General features: G+C 46.3%; 1 protein-coding gene across 8 annotated transcripts in view; it reads left to right on the top strand.

Annotated features, from left to right (window-relative positions):
• CLEC16A (C-type lectin domain containing 16A) overlaps positions 1–22,959 on the top strand; it is a 221,537-nt gene that overhangs the window by 26,296 nt on the left and 172,282 nt on the right. For all 8 annotated transcript variants that reach the window (XM_066382613.1, XM_066382610.1, XM_066382612.1 and 5 more), the window contains exons 4-9: positions 91–239; positions 3,360–3,465; positions 5,158–5,281; positions 9,510–9,684; positions 11,172–11,225; positions 14,948–15,061. In XM_066382613.1, the coding sequence (XP_066238710.1) occupies positions 91–239; positions 3,360–3,465; positions 5,158–5,281; positions 9,510–9,684; positions 11,172–11,225; positions 14,948–15,061 (722 nt within the window). The remainder of the gene's footprint in view (positions 1–90; positions 240–3,359; positions 3,466–5,157; positions 5,282–9,509; positions 9,685–11,171; positions 11,226–14,947; positions 15,062–22,959) is intronic.

Genomic DNA, 22,959 nt, shown 5'->3' with positions numbered 1-22,959 from the left:
TCGGTCTGCTTGTTACCTGACTTTCTCTGCTTGTCTTTCCTCCAGCACGAATTAACTTGGTTTTTGTGTGTTTTGTTTTTCTCCCTCTAGATTATTTGCTCTCTAATAACTATGTAAATTCCATCATTGTTCATAAGTTTGACTTTTCCGATGAAGAGATTATGGCCTATTATATATCATTCCTGAAAACGCTTTCGTTAAAACTCAACAACCACACTGTCCATTTTTTTTACAACGAGGTAAGTGACTGCCAGAGGGGTGCCTTTGGGTGCATGGCTAGCTGGTCAGATGGACCTTCTGTCCAGGGGGCTTTCTGTCTGTGAACAAAGTGCTTTAAAAAAATTTTTTTTATTGATTGATTTTAGAGAGAGCAGAAGGGAGAGAGAAAGAGAAACATTGACTTGTTTCACTTCTTTATGTATTCATTGGTTGACCCCTGTATGTGCCCTGACTGGGGATCGATCCCACAGCCCTGGTGTATCAGGAGGACACTTTAACCAACTGAGCTACCCGGCCAGGGCTACAAAGCACTCCTGTGCTTGCTCTTTCCTGATTTTCATAGGAACACTGCTTGGCCTTGCATGCTTACATTTTTTTTTAAATTTAATAAGTCACCTCTTTATTTTTGATGTAAAATTCAGTCATGCAAGCTGAGAGCATTACTCCTGGCAGGGAGAAGTACTTGGAAGTTGACTGGGAGTCGTGTTACTGTATGGGGAAAACAGGGACTCCAGTCAGACCCCGTTTTACCACTTCCCTGCTGTGTGACCTTAGGGAAGCCCCACTCCCTGAGCCTCAGTTTCTTCCTCTGAGAAATGGGGATAATGTATACCTTGTAGAAATTTTTAGGGACTGAATTAAATGAGATGATACCCTCACAGCACCTAGTATGTACCTGGCTTCCTAAAATCATAGCTATTCTTTTTAAAGATTTTCTTTATTGATTTTACAGAAAGAGTAGTGAGGGGTAGGGAGTGAAAGTATCAACTCATAGTTGCTTCACTTTAGTTCTTTGGTTGTTTGTCATATGTGCCTTGACCAGGCAAACCTGGGGCTTCGAACTGGCGACCTCAGCATTCCAGGTTGATGTTCTACCCACTGTACCACCACAGGCCAGGCATAGCTACTCTTTACAAGCTAACATCCTTGGTAATCCTTGGGAGAATTACTAGAAATTTAAGTAAATTGTTATTGTTCTCATAATTAAAAGTAGCTTGGAACAATAAAGTCAGTTTATCTTATAGCATAAGGTCCAGATACCAACTGCCCTGGGGCTGGTCATCATGTGGCTCAACCACTTCGTCAAGGATCCAGGCTTTTCCATATTCTTGCTCTGCTGACATACAGTTGGCCTATTTCCTTAGGCTCAACCCCTCATGGTTTCAGAACGGCTGCAGCAGCTCCAGACGTCACATGCCACTGCCAAAAAGCCTGATGAGAATACTTCCCTTTTTGGTTTCTTTAACTTCCAAAAACCTTCTTTCCCAGAAGCCTCCCAGCAGACTTCCTCTCATGTCTCAGTGATCAGAACCGTGTCACATCTATCACACAGTGTGTCTAGAATTTGGAAGTGGCCTGGCAGGGCATTTCTGGCGTGGTGTCTCATGACACTGCATCATCTGAAGGCTGGACTGCGGTGGGAGGATCTGATTCCGAGGAGTCTTGCTCATATGGCTGGCCATTTGGTCCTGGCTGTTGTCTGGATGATTTAGACATATAGGGATTGCTTGAAGGTCCTCATGGCAGGGTGGCTGGCTTCTCCCAGAACACATGATCCAGGAGACCGAGGGGAGGCTGTAATACCTTTTATGACCCAGTCTCAGATGCCACAGACCTTCACTTTGGCTGTATTCTTCAGGCCACAGAAGACCTGATTCCTTGCAGGAGAGGATGGCACAGGGTATGAATACAGAAGGTCGGGATCACTGGGCCATCTTGGAGGCTGGCTATCACACAGCCACGTGCTGTTTGCATGCCAGGTGTCGACTGATTGATGGCTACATATGCTGTGCAGCCTGTACTTGACCGTATTCCCAAACATACCCTCTGAGTTTGGGCATACTCCATCTAGCTGTTCCCATATGATGTAGCAACAGTGGTCTGATCTTTGATTTTGTCTAGATTAGTCAGTGGGGAAGAGCTGGCCTCAAAGGGAAGAAATACTAGCTGCCAATCACAAAAATTGTGTGTGGCCATTCAAAAAATCAACATTATGTAGCCTAGTACTTGGCACATAAACATGACAGGGTTATTGAGCACCAGTTAGATGACATTAGCATTCTCTGAGGGGCTCTCCCAGGTGGAAGAAAATCCGCCTGTGAAATTCAGATCAACGAGAGGAACAAATTCTTCATTCAGGTGCATCTGGGCTTCTGTGCCCCCAGCTAGGAGGGCAGAGTGCTGGGATTCTGGGGCCAGAGCGCTGTGTCAGGAAGGGGATCCTGCTGGCCACTAGAGGAATGGTCGGAGCCTCATTTTGAAGCGGGCTTGGATTCCTCTTTTATTTGGGCCAGTAGAGTTGCTACCAGTTGTTAAGTGTACACCTGACTTCTAGTGCTCATAGTCGTGTATTTCTTATTAGACAGTTGTCACCTCTTTCTTGCTCCACTGCTGCCTCTGAGTGTCCCACGGCGGCTCTGGAGCCACGTGGGAAAACTGGCCACAGAAGGCAGCTGAGTGTGCCGCCTTTCTGCCCTCGGCCCTAGTCCTGCTGTGTTTTTTTCTTAGGGCTCCAACACCAGAGTCCTGTGCTTCTGAACTAGTTTGGTCTGCTCTGATGATCCCTTTTTAATGTCAGAATACTCCTCAGATTCTCCTCTACTGTGGCAATGCTTACACTTTCCGGATTTCCAAATAGAGGAACATAGAATAGCCAGGAGAGATTCTGAATATGGTAAAACTTGACGCTTGCCTTTCTAGCTGTTTATTTATCTATTTTGAGCAGAATCTAATAATAAGTAGCATTACTACTGAGTGCTTATTAGGCATCAGATGCTGGGGCTAGCACTGTGTGGTAAATGCCTCATATAACCCTATCATTTATGAAGTGGTAATTATTATCCCCACTTTCTAGATGAGGAAACAGAGGCTTAGAGATTTACGTCACACAGCTAAGAAGCGGTAGAACAGCTCATGAGCCGGGTCTGGACGCTTTTCTGTTCCTTCCGTGGTCTCTCCTCACCGGGCCTTCCCACATTCCCCGTTGGGAGTGAACCGCTGGCTTAACGTCCATGTTGGTGACATTTATTTTATTTTTTTGTCTTGTACTGAATGAAGTCTCTGATAAGATTCGGAAAGCTGGGGTGGGAGTGGGCCTGTCTCACGTTTGTAATCCCTTTTTGGTACTTCTTTTGTTTTAGCACACTAATGACTTTGCCCTGTACACAGAAGCCATCAAATTTTTTAATCACCCTGAAAGCATGGTTAGAATCGCTGTGAGAACCATCACTTTGAATGTCTACAAAGGTAAGTTTTCTTTACGGTTTCTGCCTTGGCAGCTAGCACTCGCTCTGAGGAGTCAATGAGCCCAGTTCTCTGGTGGTAACGAGGAGCACCGTAATTAGAGCTGTGCTTGCTTGTCTCACAGAAGGCCTGCAGTCATTGAACATTTAGCTGGCCCCTTAGGAAAGTTTTGTACCACTTTTTCCCTGCACACTCAGTTCTGCAGGTTCAAGTCTTAGTGCTGACACAGAAGTAGCAGTGTCCTAAGAGAGGCACACGTGGGACCTGGAGCGGCCGAGTGATAATTAGATAAAGCAGAGTCGTCTTTGAAATGTTAGATTTAAATTTTTGTGTTTTAGCCTGTAAAATATACTTCCAGGGGTTATGTTATCTTTAAAGTACAAAAGCATTTTTCATCTCGAGCAGCAGGGGGCAGTATTGTATTCTCGGCTTGCTGCAAAACTCTACAAATTCCTCCATTCTTTCAAGATACACTTAATACCCAAATCAAGCCTTCCGAGACTCCCTGCCCACACCAGCACAAAGGCTGGCTGCTCACGAGTTTCCCGGCCTGGAATTGCCCCACAGGGCAATGCCTTCCCTGCCTAAAGCCTGGGTTATTTTCCCTGTAATCACCACATTGGAGCTGGGACTATTTTCTCAGGGACCAGAGATCTTTGACCCTCATGAACTAGGATGTTATTATTTGAAATGGCCCCTAATTGGGAGGGGGCGGGAGCGCCTCAGGGACTCACTCCAGACTAGTTCTGGGATTGGGTTAAATTGAAAAGCCTTTCTAAGATCTCAGTGGGGCCTGTCCGGAGGTTGTAATCTGAGGGCCTGACAGCCAGATTCAGCCCTCACACAGGTTTTAATTAGCTTATATATTTTTTGAAAAAGCATATAGTGCCAGTATTTAAAAATTAGAAGATCGTGGGTAAGAATCTGGATTTCTGATTTGAAAATGTAGGTTTGGCTATTCCGGGCCCACAGTCCTACAGGCCGTGGTGAGGTGCTGAGAAGCAGTGGCCCCTGTGGGTGTCATGCTCCCCGGTTCACAGCCCAGGCTGCTGGCTTCGCTCACTGACCCATCGGCCCACCCGGCAGGCTTCTGAGTTTGCGACCTGGTCCAGGCTGCAGTTCTGCTGCCTGCTGTTACCTGTTTTCTCTTGTTCTCTGCTAACCTGTGTCTTTCGGTTTAGATGCCTCCTGCCTTAGCTCTCTCCCTCTGAGCAGCTGTCTCACCATCCCAGTTCCTCTAACCCTGTTAACCATTGTCTGTATTTTGCCTTTCCTTCAATGACGAGTCCCGTGTTCCTTATTCCAGTGTCATGTAAGTTATTAACCTATAGTTTTTGCTTTCTTAATTTATCATTTACATGTAAACATAGAAAACTTGCTTGAGAGTGGTGTAGCTTTTATTTTAGGCTAGCTAAATACACCGCTGGTAAGGCTTTCTAATGTACTATTTTGTCTAACCCCAAATTAATATAATTAATGTTTAACCCAATTAACTTATTAATTATAAATTAGTATAAGAACTACCTTGGCAAGCATAGTTTTATGAGTAAGTTAACCATTTTTAAGTATTTTCAGGAAAGACAAAAGATTCAGATTTTAGTAGCGGGCTTTTTTATTGTGATTTTTTTAAATCTCCCCAAGTTATTTTTAGTAGTTTGACTCTATTTTTTCTCTTCTTTCATGAATTTTTCACAGTGGATAACCAGGCCATGCTACACTATATCAGAGATAAAACTGCTGTCCCCTACTTCTCCAATTTGGTCTGGTTCATTGGGAGCCACGTGATTGAGCTGGATAACTGTGTGCAGACCGACGAGGAGTAAGTAACCTTGTGGGTGCTTGTGAGATGGACAGAATGGTTCGGGGAGAAACTCCTCTTCATCAAGAAAAAATAAACATTAGGACAAAACGTACTAATGTAGGCAGAATATTGACTCTATATTCTAAAAGGTTCCACCCACCTGTCTCCTTTTTTAGAGAGAGGCAGGGAGAGAGAGAGACAGACAGGAACATCGAACTGTCCCTGTATGTTCTCTGACCAAGGATTGAACCGGCCACCTCTGTGCTTCTGGACGACGCTCCAACCAACAGAGCTGTCTGACCAGGGCTTAGTTTTTTTATTGATTGATTGATTTGTAAAGAGACAGAGAGAGGAAGGGAGAGATTGGGGAGGGGGAAGGGAAGCATTCATTTGCTGTTCCACTTAGTTGTACATTCATTGGTTCCTTCCCATGTGTGCCCTGACTAAGGATCAAACCTACAACCTTGTTGTTTCAAGACAATGCTCTAACCAGCTGAGGTAACCAGGGCCTACTTTTTATAGTAGTAGAAAATTGAAAACAACTCAGATACTTCCCAGAGGGGATTAGGGTTACTAAATTCAGTACGCCTATAGATAGGGTAGTAGGCAGCTGGTTGAAAGATTAAAATGATCTGTCAGTTGGTGAATGGATAAACAAAATGTGTTATTTGAGTACAATGGAATAGTATTTGACAATAAAAAGTACTGATACATGCTATATACCATGGATGAACCTGGAATGCATAATGTTCAGCGAAAGAAGCCAAACACAGAGGACTACATTGTATGATTGCATTTATATGAAATATCCGTAATAGGCAAATCCATAGAAACAGAGAGTAGATTATGGTTTCCTAGGACAGGAGAAAGGGGCTTGGGGAGAAATGGGAAGTGACTGACTATGAGTATAGGTCTTTTTTAAGGGGAAGGGTTATAAAAGTTATAAAATTGATTGTGATGATGGTTGGATAACTCTACAAATATACTAAAACCCATTAAATTTTCTAATTTATTTTTCTTCTTTTTCCAAGTGAGAGGAGGGGAGATAGACTCCTGCATGGGCCCCAACCGGGATCCACCCAGCAGATCTTATCTGGGGCAAAATGTTTTGCCCATCTGGGGCTATGCTTGCAATTTGAGCTATTTTTATTGCCCAAGGCAAGGATCCACGGAGCCATCCTCAGCGCCTGGGCCCATGTGCTCAAACCAATCAATCGAGCCATGGCTACATGAGGGGAAAAGAGAGAGAGGAGGAGGAGGGGTGGAGAAGCAGGTGGTTGCTTCTGTGTGCCCTGACCAGGAATTGAACCTGGGACATTCATAAGCCAGCCTGATGCTCTACTACTGAGCCAACTGGCCAGGGCATTTTTTTTTTTTTTTTAAAGAGAGAAGATGGGAGATAGTGAGATAGACTTCTGCATGCTCCCCTACTGGGATCTACTCTGCAATCCCATCTGGGGCCAATGCTTGAATTAACTGAGCTATTTTTAGTGCCCGAGGCCGATACGCTGGAACCAACTGAGCTGTCCTTAGAGCCTGGGGCCTATGCTTATACCAGTTGAGCCAGTGGCTGTGGGAGGGGAAGAGGAGGAGAGAAGGGGAGAGGGAGGACTAGAGAAGCAGATGGTCACTTATCTTGTGTGTCCTGAATGGGAATCCAACCCTGGATGTTCATACACTGGGCTGATGCTCTATCCACTGAGCAAACCAGCCATGCCAAACTTTGTAATTTAAATGGGTGAATTTTATGGTGTGTGAATTATATCTCAATATATCTGTTTTTAAAAAAGCATAAATATGGTAGTTTGGGCCCTAGGGTGATGAATAGAAGTTCTAGAGAAGGATTTCTCAAACTCGGCACTATTGGTCTTTTGAACTAGCTAATTCTCTGGTGAGGGGCTGTCCTGTGCATTGTAGCACGTTTAGAAGCATCTGTGTCTTCTACCCATTAGATGCCAATAGCACCTGTTTTTTATTTTCCAGTTATGACAACCAAACATATCTCTAGATGTTGCCAAATGTCTCCTTTAAAATTGCGGTCAGGTCCTGGCCAAATAAGTCAGTTGGTTAGAGCATTGTCCCGAAGCACAGAAGTTGCTGGTTTGATCCCCAGTCAGGGCACATACAGGAACAGATCGATTTTCCAGTCTCTCTTCTCTCTCCCTTCCTCTCTTGCTAAAATCAATAAATAAAAAATTTTAAAAATAAAATAAAATTGTTGTCAGTTGGGAACGACTGTCCCTAATGACAGCTTTGCTCTAGGCACACATAGAAGGGGTCAGGATGATGAAGGGACTCAGGAAAGAGGTCTTCTAGGAGGAGGGGGCTAGAGAGATAGAGTATTAGGTCTCATGTTGAGAAAGAACCAAGGATAGGTGGATGGCAGAGCAGATGGAACAGTTGGGAATGTAAGGACCCATATGGATATGAACAGTTATAGATAGGAAACATAAGGAAGCACTTAACTCAAAAAAGAAGAAAAATTTAGACAAGGAAGGAAATGAACCCCTAGTCCTCTATTTGTCTCTGCAGTGAACAGTTATGATCATGTCAACACTAATTGCCGATGACTATTGGGGGGAAGGAGTGGAAGGAACACAGAGTTCTGTCATAATACGATGTGATGGCTCAATCACAAAACAGAGGTCCTCCTCGCGGATTTTATGGAAGTCTGGGAGGAACTGTGCACAGAAACAGCTGAGTTAAAATCCACCTCCTCTGGAGAGTGGGCAGGGGTGGTGGAGGCTGGGCCAGGAGCTGCTCTATTTTACTGGCTTATCAAGTACTATTTGAATTTTAAACACATCAGCATATATTATTTTGGTAAGATTTTTTTTAAGTAAAGGTTTAAAAAGTAAAGTGCATTATATATTCTGCTAAAGAAAAATTTCCTCAGTTCTTACATGGGGTAAAAGCTTGAGAAACATTGTGTATGAATGTTCTAGGTCTCAGGTGGGTGGGAGGTTCTTAGGCACTCATTATACTGTTAGGCTAATTTACAACATGTATTTGCCATAAGTATATATTTACTAAACATCTCATTTAAGTATAATAAGGAATAATTATCGAAAACTATGTAAAAGGAGCAAAATTTATCCTGATTTGACTTACTTGTTTAAAGTAGAGATGGTTAGATGGATGGATGTACAACTATATGGAGACAGAAGTGTGGAGAAGCACACTGTAGGGTCACAAGTGCCAACACATCATCTGTTAGTGGGGCTATAGGATACTTTGTTTTTTTGGTTTCTATGGGTTTGGTATTTTTCTTTTTTTGCTTTTATTTTTTTCTTTAATTTTCTGCCTTCTCAAATGGCCATCTATTACTTGAATAATACTCATAATACAAACAAAATGTCTTAATCTATCTAGGTTGCTCTTTGCAACATATACGGCTTCGGGGGTGGGGAAAGCATGTGCCCACCGGCTATTTTAGGGGTGCGGTTGAGACTGACTCACCCGTGGGCCCAGCCAGAATCCTTGTTAATTCACTGGAAGGAGACAGAGACCTCCGGGGGCCTGGGGTGAGGTGTCATGTCTGCGCTGTCCCACAGATGGGCAGGGCCCGTGGGTCCCATGCAGCTAGCTGCTGAGGACTGCTTTTCTCTTTGGGACTCCTCTGAAGCAGTTTTTTAAAATTGAATTTATTGGGGTGACATTGATGAATAAAATTACATGGGTTTCAGTTCTGTGCTACATCATCTGTATGCTGTTGTGTGTTCACACCATTTATTCGCCCCACCCCTCTACTCTCTTCTGCTCCCCCACCTCCCTTTCCCTCTTATAATCCCCATACTGCTATCTGTGTCTGGGAGGTTTTTCCTCTGGAGCATTTTAATTAGCAAGGATTTATTGTTCCATTAATACTGCTTAGGTTGGGAGCCAGGGGATCTTGCCACATTGGCTAGTGGCTACTCTTGTGAAATTGCTTGCTAAGAGCGTAGGTGGTTTTTGCTTTGTTTACCCATGTTGTTTTGAGGTTGCGGTGTTGGGAGGTGAGTTATACTGAGGCCCTCAGAGGGTAGGGGGGCCCCAGGAGTCCCCTAAAATTGATGGATTAGAGTGGACCTCTGTTTCCCTCTGTGTATCCCACTAGTAGGGCCAGGGTAGGTTTCTTTTGAAAGTAATTCAAATATTTGTTGTATGAATGAACATATCCCAGTGACTTAAGTCTCAGACCATTAATTCTAGGCCCAAGGGTCCTGAGTTTCAGATTCCAAGTTGAGGCTGTCGTTTTTATTGGCAGGCACCGGAATCGGGGAAAACTGAGTGACCTGGTGGCCGAGCACCTGGACCATCTGCACTATCTCAATGACATACTGATCATCAACTGTGAGTTCCTCAATGATGTGCTCACAGACCACCTGCTCAACAGACTCTTCCTGCCCCTCTACGTGTACTCACTGGAGAACCAGGACAAGGTGGGTCTGGGGGCCTGGCCCCGTTGCTCCTGCGGGCTGAAGGGCATCTTCAGAGGGGGAAGAACAGTCACCTTGAATAGCGTGGGGCCTTGAGCTTAGCAGGGGGTCAAGTCTCCGAGCCTGCGGGAGATTCCTTTCAGAGCACACTGGTTTTCTTTTCCTTTCTTCTTATTTCCTAAGAGTAGGAGGAGGGGGAAGGGAGAGAGAGTGTGTGTGTGTGGGGGGTGGGGTAGACTGTAAAACTGTAGAAGTGGAGGAGAAAAGAGTGCCAACAACAGAATGAAACAGGAAACCTCTACAGATAGAGGTGTTTGGCTTCAGCGCATCCTTCTCTCGAGGTGTTCTCATCCCTGGTAACTTTTCCCAGTAGTCTCCAGGGCTTACGATGTGGAGCAGATCAGCCACCACAGAACTAGCAGGGAACGGATAGGAGGAGGTGGAGCACACTGAGGAACAGCTGCCAGGGCCACGAGTGCCCAGCCAGCAGGGTCAGACACCCCTGCGGGGAGAGTGCCTGTTAAAGTGCACATCCTCAGGGGTGCCGGTCCAGTGGGTCTGGGTGACTAGGATCCTCCGTGTTTAACTGCCACCCCAGGGGATTCTGAGCTGGTGGGTCTCTGCCTCCCTCCCCCATGAAAAATGCAGCTTCAGGGAATGGAGGCCTTCTGCCCAGGCCCTCCCCGAGCTGAGGGGCAGAGGCCTCAGCAGGAGGTGGAACAGAGCCAGCTGGTTTTGGCAGGGGCTTCAGTCTCCGCAGGTGTGTCCCGCAGGGCTATAGCTTTCTTTTTGGAGATGGAAGATGGAGAGTCTTACTAAGAATAAGTAAAGAGAAGAAAATTGCAACCCTAACCGAGTCTAGCAGAGGCAGCTCTGGGAAGCAGGCAGAGAGCATGGGAAGTGGCTTTTTCAGTGGCTTTGAATTCTGCCTCTTCTTTTCTCTTACTCTGTGACCTTGGACAAGGCAGTTAACCTCCCTGAGCCCAAGGAGCATCCTGAAGATCCCCTCATGGTTGGTGTGATGAAGCTCAGTACAAATGAGGGGCTTTTCTGAGGCTACAGGGCCCCAGTCTCTCCCTGCCCCCATTTGAAGGCTCTTTCTGAGAATAGGCCTCTGGGGGCCGGGGTGGGGGGGCTTTCCTGGCAGCTGGGCTTTATGCTTTAGATGCCCCAGCTGGAGGAAATTAACATTCTTGGTCATTTAAGGAGCCAATTCTTTTGTGTCCAGCCTCTAATCCGTGACTAATGGTGAAAAATTTCTCAGGTGGAAAAATCATGGTCTTACAAATGGTATTGAATGGCATTAGGTTGCGAATTTCTTTTGCAGAGTGGACTTTTGACTAGCTTCAGACCAGAATAGCTCAGGGTCTCATAGGACCTCAGGGGTCAGGGTGCCTCTCCTCCAGACACATGGCTTTTGGCTGCATGTATTTTGTGCCTTTCACGTGTGTGACCTGGACTTCCCTTTCTTTCCCCTCACCCTTTACTAGGGAGGAGAACGGCCAAAAATCAGCCTGCCAGTTTCGCTCTATCTTCTGTCTCAGGTACGTCTGATCACCTGCCCGTATCCCCACCACATTTAGGTGACCTTCGAACGCTGCTGCCCTCAGAAATTCCCCAGCTCACATTATCCTGTCTTCTCTCTTCGTGCTCCCTATCTTGAAACGAAATAATAAAAGAAAAGGGGGTTCTATTTTCTAGACACTAAGCCTAGATGCCAATATCTTCTTCATGGTAATCAGTGGAAATTTAACAAGAAATGAAACATAAATCGAACCTGGCACTTAGGTAATTGAGTTTTATCACGGGGATTGAGGTTTCCAAAACAACCACGGAGTGTTCTAAATACCCTGGAAATGTGGACTGTCTAGATCTTATTCATGGCATTTTAAAATAAGCCCCAGACTGCAGGACCTACTTTACACACACACAGCGACCCTGTCTTAACAAGTTCCCACTAAGGAGGCTGTTTGTGTAGGCTTTGTCGTGGTTCTAGTTCCCAGATTACCTTCTGGAAGGTATCTTGTAGCAGCCTCAGTTCCCAGATTTGTGGCTTGAGCCAATTTGTCTGCCTCCCCCCTTAAGTGTGTTTCCTTCTTGTAATTATGTAATATTTACAAGAAGGGAAAAACTCCATGGTGACCCAGTTACATAACTTTAAAAATATTTTTATTACAAGCGGTCCAGACTTTCAGGCCATCTCATTAGACTGTCAAGTAGTCAAACGTTTGACCAGAGCTCTGTTCTCACTTCTGCAAATGGCACAGGTATTTATTTGCTTTGCTGAGAAAATGTCCTTCTAACTTGGTCCCTGTGCCGTTTTGAATTTGAGGTGGGGCTGTCTCCCATTGGCCTGAGGAGGCAGATGCAGACCGGCCTCCTCCCAGCGACTCAGCCCGTCGGGATCAGCCGTGGCCTGCTCACTGTTCGCTCCGGGAGCCGTGTTCTGGGGCTCTGTTTGCTTGGAGCGCTGCACTGGTGCTGACTCCTTCTGAATGCCCCTCTGTGCGATGGAGTTCGGTGCAAACCCCAGCCTCTCCGGCAGCTTTTCCTGCTACCTCATTACAAATCTGCCAGCATCTCCTGCTTGGGATTCTGGGAGTCTGGACGGCCCCGAGCAGGCCAGATGCTCGGCCACAGGAATCTCAGGGGCACACCCTCAGGACCCTTCCACGGTGGAGCATTGCACAGGCAGGGTCTCCTCCGAGGAGTGAGGGAGCCGGCCTCGCCTTGACTCTGAGGACCCCTTTCCTACTGTTTCTTAGTGAAGGACACCTGATTACTTATTCCAGTGTCACAGAAAGCGCAGCTTGTAATTTGATGTACCTCAACTTGAGTGACAGCACCCTTCCTCCCCTGCATTTTCATTTAGTTTTTGCCACTTTTTTTTTTTTTTTTTTTACAGAGAGAGTCAGAGAGAGGGATAGATAGGGACAGACAGACAGGAACGGAGAGATGAGAAGCATTAATCATCAGTTTTTTGTTATGACATCTTAGTTGTTCATTGATTGCTTTCTCATATGTGCCTTGACTGTGGGCCTTCAGCAGACCAAGTAACCCCTTGCTCGAGCCAGCGACCCTGGGTCCAAGCTGGTGAGCTTTGCTCAAACCAGATGAGCCCGCGCTCAAGTTGGCGACCTTGGAGTCTCAAACCTAGGTCCTCCACATCCCAGTCCGACACTATCCACTGCGCCACCGCCTAGTCAGGCTCATTTAGTTTTACTATAATGTTGCCTAAGTGTGCAGAAACCTCGAAGCAGGAATAAATCCATGTCCTTAAACCCTATATCAAAGCATCCTTACCAATTATTTTATAAGCACAGCCACAAAAACCAAGAAAACTCACATTAACAACATTGATTTGGGATGATGAGGTACTCTGCCCTGCTGAAACTGAACTGCCATTGGAACCGGAGTGGGCAGATAGGCTAGCCCAGCGTCCTGAGTCCGGCCCGCGAACACTTCCACGTGCCGCGCCGGGACTGGCTCTCTCCTCACTCTTCCGCCCAGAGCCAGGAAGGGGTGAGCCCTGTGTGCGTCCGCAGGCAGCAGTCGCTCGGCCTTTGTCCAGTGGGCCTGAAGCCACGCTCACTGACTGCAGGAATGCCTACATGGTCAGTAGGTGACATTACACAGGGTGCAGTAGATATTTGTCGAATGGGTGAATTCAGTGATTAAGTGTGGTAATAATTTGGCAGTGATGAAGGGGAGAAGACTTAGCCTTCCTCCTCCTCATCATTGCTGACATCATTGAATGCCTACCACCGCCCTGGACATGGGTGAATACATGGGTCTTATGGTCTCTAGGATGGTAAATGTCTTCCCAGTGATTTCAAAACAGATGTGCTCTTTTTTTTTTTTAAGGTAGATACTACATTTGGCTATTGATTTGAATTCTTTCTTTTTTGAGCAATATATTCACCCTGTTCGAACAGTACAAGTGACATGGGGGAAGGTGTTCCCCTGACCCGGAACCCCCAGGCACCCAGTCCCCCTGCCCAGAGACAGCCAGCCTTTCAGTGTCTGCCTTTACTCTCTTCTCTTTATACAATATTAAAAAAAAAATTTTAGGTTAAAAAATTGAAACAGATGAAAAGCAAGTTTCTTTTCTACTTTTGTTCAGCCCCCTGATTTTTATCCCCAGAGACACCTGTTGTCACAGGGTTTTCCTCTCTTCTCCCAGAATGCTCTTCATCAGGTGTTCTCAACTGGGCGTGATTTCAAACCTTCTGCCACTGGGGGACGTTTTGCAGTGTCTGGCGACATTTTTGGTTGTCATAACTGGGGTGGAGGGTGCTATTGGAATCTAGTGGGTAGAGACCAGAGATGTTGTTAAATACCCTACAATGCACAGGACAGCCCCTCTAAACAGAGGATTATGTCCTGACAATCGTGCCAAGGCTTAGAAACCCTGTTCTATATATTATAAACAAATACAAATGTGTGCACACACCCTTTTAAAATACAAATAGTAGATAACCCCACACTGTGCTATACCGGTTTTGCCTTTACATTTGAAAGCAAAGTAGCAGGTGTGTCTGAACCAGCTTTGGGAGGCAGTTTTGAATACTCTGGTTCCTAAAGCCATTCCTGTGAATATTGGGCAACAGGGTGGGGTTGTGGGGCCATCCAGATGGCCCAGTGCCTTCTGATTCTGCATCCTGGCACAACTAGGTCTGTCTCTAGCTCGTGTGGCTTTTCTTCCCCATAGTTTCTACACCTATCCAGACTGCCATGGAATTCTGGTGTGCCGAAGCCCACCGCGGGGGTCAGCACTCATCCCAGTGATGGATCTCAGACCCTCTGCCAAGTCCTTGATTGGAACAAGACTCTCTAGCAGCCCTTTCTTCCTGCATAACTAAACTTTGGGCTGGTGCCTTCTAATCTTATCGTAATCGAATTTGACACCGAGATGCCTGTGGAGAGGAAGGAGTGTGCTGGGTTTTGGCTGCGCCTTTCCCACGTTGCTTCACTTTAGCTGGATTTGGCCTCACCCAGCCATGAGGGACAGTCTTGCCTTTAATGCATTTCCTTCCGCTGAAGAGCAGCCCGCCAAATAGGCAACAGTCTGAATAAGGGGGGCAACCCTAGAAGGAGAAACCTGTAACTGATTTCTCCTCAATGTGACCCATTCTTTGCATTTTGCAACACAGGGATTGCTGCTTAATACAGGACTAGTGTAGCCCCGCGTTGCTGCAGACCAAGGAAGGAAGAGGTTGAAAGACTGCATACTTTAATGCAAATCCCATTTCTTCTTTCTCACCAGGTCTTTCTAATTATCCATCATGCACCCCTGGTGAACTCGTTAGCTGAAGTCATTCTGAACGGTGACCTTTCTGAGATGTACGCTGAGACTGAACAGGATGTTCAGAGAAGTTGTGTAAGTCATTAGCATTGGGACCGTTTCTAGACCTTGATAAGAAGCCATGGCACATTTTGTAAACCTGTGTGTTTCTCCGAAGCCAGAAGCCAACATTCTGCTTACAGCAACAGTCATGTATAAGCTGTCCTGGGATTCAGGGAACCTAACAGTCTTGAAATGGGAACCCAGGGAGATCTGGGGGTCTGCACTAAGAGTAGATTCACTAGTTGTATGTTATTGAACATGGAATTGTACTGCTCTGCACCTCCGGTCGTGTATCTGTGGGACACTGTTAGGGGACAGAATGAGAGTGTACCTCATCTGAGGCACAAAGAGCTATAGAGGCTGGACATGAGACATCTATGAGAACAGGCTGCATATGAAGGCAGTAGGGAGTGGTGGGTATTGTGGCAAATTGGAGAGTGTATGCATCTTTTGTGAGCAGCTACTGTTCCACCCTTGCTTACAGTCATTCTATAGGAATATGGATGCAGTATTGCCAGGATTTCTCATGTTTCCAGAGAAGCTGGAAATCTACATTTTGATGCAAAATCTCCCAAGGTTTAAATTACCACTCAGCTGTGGCCTAAACAGACCGTACTGTGGTTCATGCATATGCATTTTGTGCTCTACTAAAGGAAAACACCAGGTAAACAGTATAATCACTTCTCCTGAGGCTTTCCCAGCTTGCTTTCTGTGCATCTTGCCTGCCTTTACTCCTCTCCTCCTGCTCATATGTGCTGAGTTTTAGGCTTACTGGTTCAGCTGGCTTTTCCCCAGTGTGCCCATGTTTCTGCCTTTGTCCCTGTGCCTTTACCAAACCCAAACTCTGGAAGGCCCTTGTGGTTCCCTCTTATCAAAGATCTTACCAACTTGAGGCAGCTTATGGCAGCATCTTGTTTGTCATTGTATCTGCTGCAGCGTGGGCTGGGCAGGCGCCCATGGTGAGCCCAGTGTGTAGGCACGCAGGTAAAGGGCTGGCCTTGCCCTCGGGCAGCTCTGTTGCCTTCTGTGAAGAAGTGGGTGGAGGGTGATCTGGTAGCAGGAAAGGCCCGAGGTGCATGGTGTGCCATTACAAGAGTGCCCTTGTCCTTCTGGCTTTTCTGCTGTGTGATAGCTTAGCCAGGCCATTTTGTCCAAGGGAGCACTTGAGCCTCTGAAAAGGTGCCCCCAAACTTTGTCCTTGTTGGCGGTAGAATCAGTTCAGAATGGGGCCTTGTTATGGCCCCTGCTGGCCCATCTTCTCTTTGATTCATTCAACAAAAGTTTCTTAAACCCTTTCTTTGGATCCGGTGTCGTGCTAGTTCTGGGTACGTACAGAATCCCAAATAGGCTGTGTTGCTTTGGAGCTTTACAGTCCAGTAGGAGAGACGAATGTTGATCAAATGTACAAGTGACTATACTATCCCAAGTCTTACAAGTGCTCTAAAGAGAAGGTGTAGTGCTTAGTGAGAGGACTTAACCTAGAATGATGGGGATGACAAGTGTTGAACAGGAGACATCCCCCTAATGGTCCACGTCAGAACGACCCATGGTCTGGAAAATGTGGAGCTGACTTGGGTGTTTATGGAGCTGGAGATACTGCTTTGCAGCTTTCTTGAACTCACTTTTGCAGAATGAATGCAAGTAATGGAGCGTTGAATCAGCAGGGCCTCCCAGTCAGAGCTGTTGAAGACCCTGCTGGCCAGCAAGTTACCTTGGGCAAGTTGTTTCTCTCCGTCTAGAAGACAGGGAGAGCAAGCCTCACTCCAAAGGGCTCTTGAGAGGATGGGAAGAAAATACACTTAAAGTGCCATCAAGTGCCCGACAGGTTGCAGCCCGCTCCTCAGAGCTGTTTGGTTGAAGACTGACAGTGGATAAAAGAAAATTTCATGAATTACCAACTTTAAGATTTAAGAAGTTTCACATGAAAATTGATTTCAGGGTTATCTTGAACAGATTGATCCGGTCCCATTGTGTGCATGTTTGTGTAGGAAGCTTCTCAGAGGCTGCCCCCATTACATGAGGCATGTGTTTGCCATTAGATCTGCCCAGCCCCCACCCAGCCTGCTTCTAATTCATACTACATTTACATTAATAACAAGTTAGAATGCATTGGGTCCATTTGAACTTTCTTTTGTCTTAAAATTTCCAGAATCCAAGATAGCTGCTAGGGCTTCATCTCGGAATGTCTTCTGATAGGGTACTCACTGCTGAGCTTAGACTTCGTTTTCCAAGATGAACCCAGAGATCACTGGGGTGCCAAGATTTGCGGAGGTTTCTTTTTAATTGAAATTGATTGTCATACCCATGTAAGAAATAATAATACCCTTTCCCTAGTTTTTCCCCTATTGGTAACATCTTGCAGAACTCTAGAGCAGTATCACAAGCAGGATACTGGCATTGATACATAGGGTTTACAATTTGAGCAAAAGCAAATTGCAGAAAGTTACTGGTGACTTCGCAGCTTAGGATACCCACTTTAGTCAAACCCTCTAATCAGGGGGAGCGTTTAGGAGATCTGTTCTTTTTCTCGATGGCCTCTGCTTGGGGTGAAGGTCTTTCTTCCAGTATGATAGACACACAGCTGCTCATTGTGGTGGACTCCTGAACTGGAAATGGGATTTTTTTGAGCATGGAAGGAATTGTCAGCCCAAGTGAAAGTGTCAGCTTTCTACTTCTGGTTTTTGCCTTTCCCTGGGTGCGAAATCAAAGTTTGTTATATTCTAATGAGTGCAGTTGAAATTTGGGAAGAGTGGAGGTGAATCTCGTTTATGACTTGTTTGACAGTAGTCCTGGTAAGATTTACCTTCCTTCCCTCTGAGCAAGAACAGTCTCCTATTGTTTCCTGCCTAACTCGGATGTGGTTTGGTCATACTTGTTTTAAGTTTCTTGGTCTTTTTTAACCTACTTTCTCCTTCCCGTAATTTGTAGATAAGTTACTGGTATTGCTTCATTTTTACCAGCAGACCTTTCACAAAACCAAACCAAAATTGAAGAGAGAGAAGCAGAGGAGAAAGCAGAGTTATTTGAAAAGTCTGTAATTTAGGGTTAAATTTAAAATACATCAGCATGGTTAGATAAATTGTCTAATTGAAATTCATCTGTGCATTAAAATAATAGGGTCCCTGCTAAGGGGTAATTTCTGGCTCTAATTCTAATGCAGAGCAGATAGTATGTTTCTTGTCAGGGAAATAGAGTAAGAGAACACTAATTCTGAAACTGCTAACATCTCCTTTATTTTTGCAAAACGAACATATAGATTAGATTATAGGAGATGCCTCACGACCTGTGGGTACTTTTTTTTTAAAGCAGGGACTTTTTTCATCCTGGGTTTCTATGGATAGTTTCCTTAGTTTTTACTTGCATTCATGCATTCATTCCTCATCAGAGATGCAGTGGTGCACAGAGAAGACACGACCCTCCCCCACTGGGCTTCCTATTCCCCGCAGGGTGTCTTGGAGATGCCTGCGTCACTTGTGCCATCATGGGGCTTGCCACAGGTGCTCAGTGCGCGCTCCCTACAGGAGTGAATGACTCCATGGGTGAACTGGTGGTGGGTCACAAGGGCCCTCGTGATGTTCTGAATGACTCTCAGGACAGAAATAGCCTTAAGGCCTGACCCTCACATGCCGCCTCCTCTGCTCACAGGCGGACTTTTGGGGAAGGAGTGTGAGAGCGAGTTACTGTTGGTTTTGTCCCACATTCCACCTTCAGAGGCAGTGGAGTGGAGTGGAGTGGAGTGGAGTGGAGTGGACTCTGGAGCCAGGCTACCTGGGCCCCTCAGATCTCGGCTCCTCTTCTCGCTAGGTGTGTGCCCCAGGGCACACTAGTTCACCTCGCCCAGCATCCATGTTCTCACCTCTCCAATTGGAATAACAAACATGGATTTTTAGAGAGGATTAAATGCAGCATAAAGTACTATTCCAACACCTAGCACATATCGGCATAAATATGACTTGTTGTTATTCTCATGATCTTAGTTTCTGAGGCTGCAGTACAACCCTGTGTCCCCTACTTGGGACCTTTCTTCTTGGAATAATTGACACAGAGGCACACTCAGTGTACCCTTAGGGAGGTGCCTTATGACCAGACACAGAGGTATTGAGGGCCAAGTGATAGCAACAATGGTGACAACAGTGACAGCACTAATACTAAATGTGGCCATTTAGTGGCAGTGGTCCAAGCTCTCTGTGTGCATTCTGGGCCCTCCAATTCAGCTGGCCTCAAATACAATCTCTGGACAGTGCAGATACTTAAGTAACTGATGTGCGTTGGCTGGCTGTGAATTCAGAGTGGGAACAGAATTTAGGGGCAGAATAGGCTTGTTTGTCCCAAAATAAAGTCATTGACCGTCTCGCTGTAGGCACCATTTCAACCAGTTGTGATGGTCATCAGGTGATGCTCTAGGGCAGTGGTCCCCAACCCCGGGGCTGCGGACCGGTATCGGTCCGTGGGCCATTTGGTACCGGTCTGCAGAGAAAGAATAAGTAACTTACATTATTTCCGTTTTATTTATATTTAAGTCTGAACGATGTTTTATTTTTTAAAAATTACCAGATTCCCTCTGTTACATCCATCTAAGACTCACTCTTGACGCTTGTCTCGGTCACGTGATACAGTTATCCGTCCCACCCTAAAGGCCGGTCTGTGAAAATATTTTCTGACATTAAACCGGTCTGTGGGCCCAAAAAGGTTGTGGACCACTGCTCTAGGGATCCTAAAGATTGAGTGTATACTAGAGCATTAGTTGTCAGTTCTCTAGGGGGAGACCACTCTTCCTGGGCACTGGGCCCTCTGCTAGCAGAACACTCCTCCAAGGACATGGGCTATGGAACCGGCAGCTGAGAAAGTAGCAGCCTGGCTTCTCTGGCCTGTGTGTTTGCAGAAGCAGCCCTGGGTTTGGGCCCCTGCTCACTGCTTCAGGGCTTTCTCCAAACCAGGCTTGAGCTAGACTGCAGCAGAGCCTCCCATGTATTGAATGCAGCAGGCAGAATATACCCCCAGATTGGAGTTCCCTCACCTCTTTCAGTGACCCTGACCTTACTCGGGAGCCCTGCTTAATCAGTACTGGTTCTGAAGGACACACCTTCTTCCTGAGAGTGATAATAGGCTTTGGGAAGAGAGTTGATTGTGAACACCAAAGGAAAAAGATAGACTTCTATAAATCAAAGGCCTTAATTGGCCCAGTTGCAAACACTGCCACAAAAGAAGTAGAACTTATGCATTCTCCCTTTGTGTGGGGTCATTGTGGTCTTTCCCGTGATCCCTCAATGGAATTACCGCTCCGAGGCACCATTGTTGCTCGCAGAAGTATGGAGTGTGGCAGCTCTGGTTCACGTATAAGGGGATTTGACAGAACTGTCGAGAATCCAGGCTGCTGCATGTTCCACATATCAAGTAGGGTATCGCTGTAGATGAGAGACCTCTTAGAAACAGTCGCCTCTCCCTTTCTCCTGTGCAGAAAGTGGGTTGGACAATTAGTAGAAGTCCCGTAGTGTGGAGGTTCACAAGGGACAGCCTGTATTTAGCTCGGGCTGCAGGTGACTGGCCCTGAGGGGCCATGGGTGCTGATCCTGGTTCAGTGAGTCAGAGAAGGGCCAGAGGTTCTCAGAATTGTCACATTCTGGCGAAGCCAACAGGGAAAAAGAGTGGGCAAAGCGGGGGTGGGGTGGAAAGGGTTCTGTGACTCAGACCATAGCTGGCTTTCTTAGTCTGCCTGACAGCATGACACAGAATGGGCTCGGGTGGCCCAAGGCTGGAGGCAGGCGGCTCCATGGTGTGAGATAGTGTCACGCCCCCTGCTGAATCAGTCTGCACTGAGACAAGTCTACATCAAGCCACTGGTGACTTCTTCCAGCTTTCTGCTAAAACCAGGAAAATCGAGGGGGGGGACAGAAAAAATGAAGCACCCACCATTTCCGGTGTCTCTACCCTGGGGCTTTATTAGTCTTCATCATAGCCTGACCCTTTTGGGCCTTGGAGTGTTTTAGCCAGACTTTAAGTTCCTTGAAGCTGGGTCAACATTATTTATTTATCTATGTAACAAACTATTGAGCCATGTACAGGGCTCTGTTCTAGGCACAGGAAACAAAACAGAGACCCCTGACCTCTGGAAGCTTCTGCTGTAGTAGAAAGATGTCAGTAAACATCATAGCATGTAGAATGTGGGGAGTGCTCTAGAGGCACAGCAGTAGAGAAGCAGAGAAGAGGGGGCGGTGCCAGGAGGCTCAGTGGGGTGCAGCGCTCCGTAGGGTGGCCGGGCCAGGCCTCATTAGGACGGTGACATTTGCGCATCGACTGTAAGGAAGTAAGGAACTGAGTCATGTAGACATCCGGGGGAAGAGCGCCTCGGCCAGGAAGAACAGCCAGCGCAAAGGCCAGCGCCGGGTGTGTTGGCACAACAGAAAGGAGCAGCGTGTCGAGGCAGAGCAAGGAGTAGGGAGGGGAGCGAGGGCCCAGGGTGTGTGACACCTTGTTAACCAGCGCAGGACTTGGAAATTTTCACTGGGAGAAATGAGGACATCTTGACCTTTGTGTCCCTGGTATTGCATGGTTCCTGCAGTCAACACTGGTTGTCTTAAAATAATGAATCTCACTGAGGGAATCAAGCACCGTAGCTCTAAACGCTGAGGAAACCCAGCCTTGGGCAGTGCCCAAAGTCCTCCACCTAGGACACTTGGTTTTGCTTGGGATGCTTCACCCGACAGGAGGCTGCACACGGGTGAGAAGAGGGCCGCTTTGTTCACTTTCTCTGGGTGCACCAGCAGTTCAGCGATGCGGGCTGGGAGGGGAGTGCTGTGAGTCACTCACTGCCTGACTGAGGACAATAGACGTGGCAGGTGAGTGTAACTCATCCCAGGAGGCGGTTAGTGGGGTTTCCCCAGTGAGTTCTGAGCCCCTGGCTGGCCCGAGAGTGACTGACTGCCCGCCAGCCCCTCACCTTGATGCTCAGAACCGTACTTCAGGGGACCTTTCTGGTAATCTCCAGCCAGGCACGGGGACAGGTTCTCAAAAGCTTCACAAGCCAAGGGAAGGAAAAAAATAGATTAATTCACTCAAATAACTTTGTTCTGGGTGACACTCGAACTCTGGGTGGGTCATTCCCTCGTAAGAGCAGTGTTCATCTGTTGAGTACTTACTGCGTGCCAGCTGGCTGGCTCGCTCCCCTTTTCTTCTCTCCCACAAGAATTCTGGAGCACCCACACATTTCCTGCCTCAGGCAATACAGGATGAACAAGATAGACGAGATTTCGAGGTTCGGGGGAAACAGCAAACAAACATGTCAACACAGATTTAAGATTGAATCTGGGAAGAAATAGAAAACAGGTTTGGTTGGAACGCAAAGACCCCAAATAGCCACAGCAGTCTTGAGAAAGAAGAACAGAGTTAGAGGAGTCACGTGATCTGATGACAAACTGTTCTACGAGGCCGTGGTAGTCAGAACAGTGTGGCTGTGGCGTAAAAACAGACATATAGATCAGTGGAACAGAACAGAGAGCCGAGAAATAAACTCACACCTGTATGGTCAGTTGATACTTGAAAAAGGAGGCAAGAGTATCCAATGGGGTAAAGAGAGGCTATTCAATAAATAGTGTTGAGAAAATTGGAGAAATACGTGCAAAAGAAAAGAAACTAGACTACCTTCTTACATCACACACAAGAATGGATTCAAAATGGATTAAAGACTTAAATGTTAGACTTAAGACCATAAAAATCCTAGAAGAAAACATAGGCAGTAAAATCTTGGACATTCCTCGTAGCAGTATTTTTTCTGATATGTCTCCTCAGGCAAGGGAAACAAAGAAAGAAATGAATAAATGGACCACATCAAACTGGAAAGGTTTTGCATAGCAAAGGAAACTATCGAAAAAATGAGGGGACAAATCACTGAATGGGAGAACATATTCACCAACTATACAGCTGATGGGGGTTAA

Source organism: Saccopteryx leptura, chromosome 4 (genome assembly GCF_036850995.1).
Source record: "Saccopteryx leptura isolate mSacLep1 chromosome 4, mSacLep1_pri_phased_curated, whole genome shotgun sequence".
Taxonomy (NCBI): Eukaryota; Metazoa; Chordata; class Mammalia; order Chiroptera; family Emballonuridae; genus Saccopteryx; species Saccopteryx leptura.
This window is presented reverse-complemented; position numbering and strand designations above follow the sequence as displayed.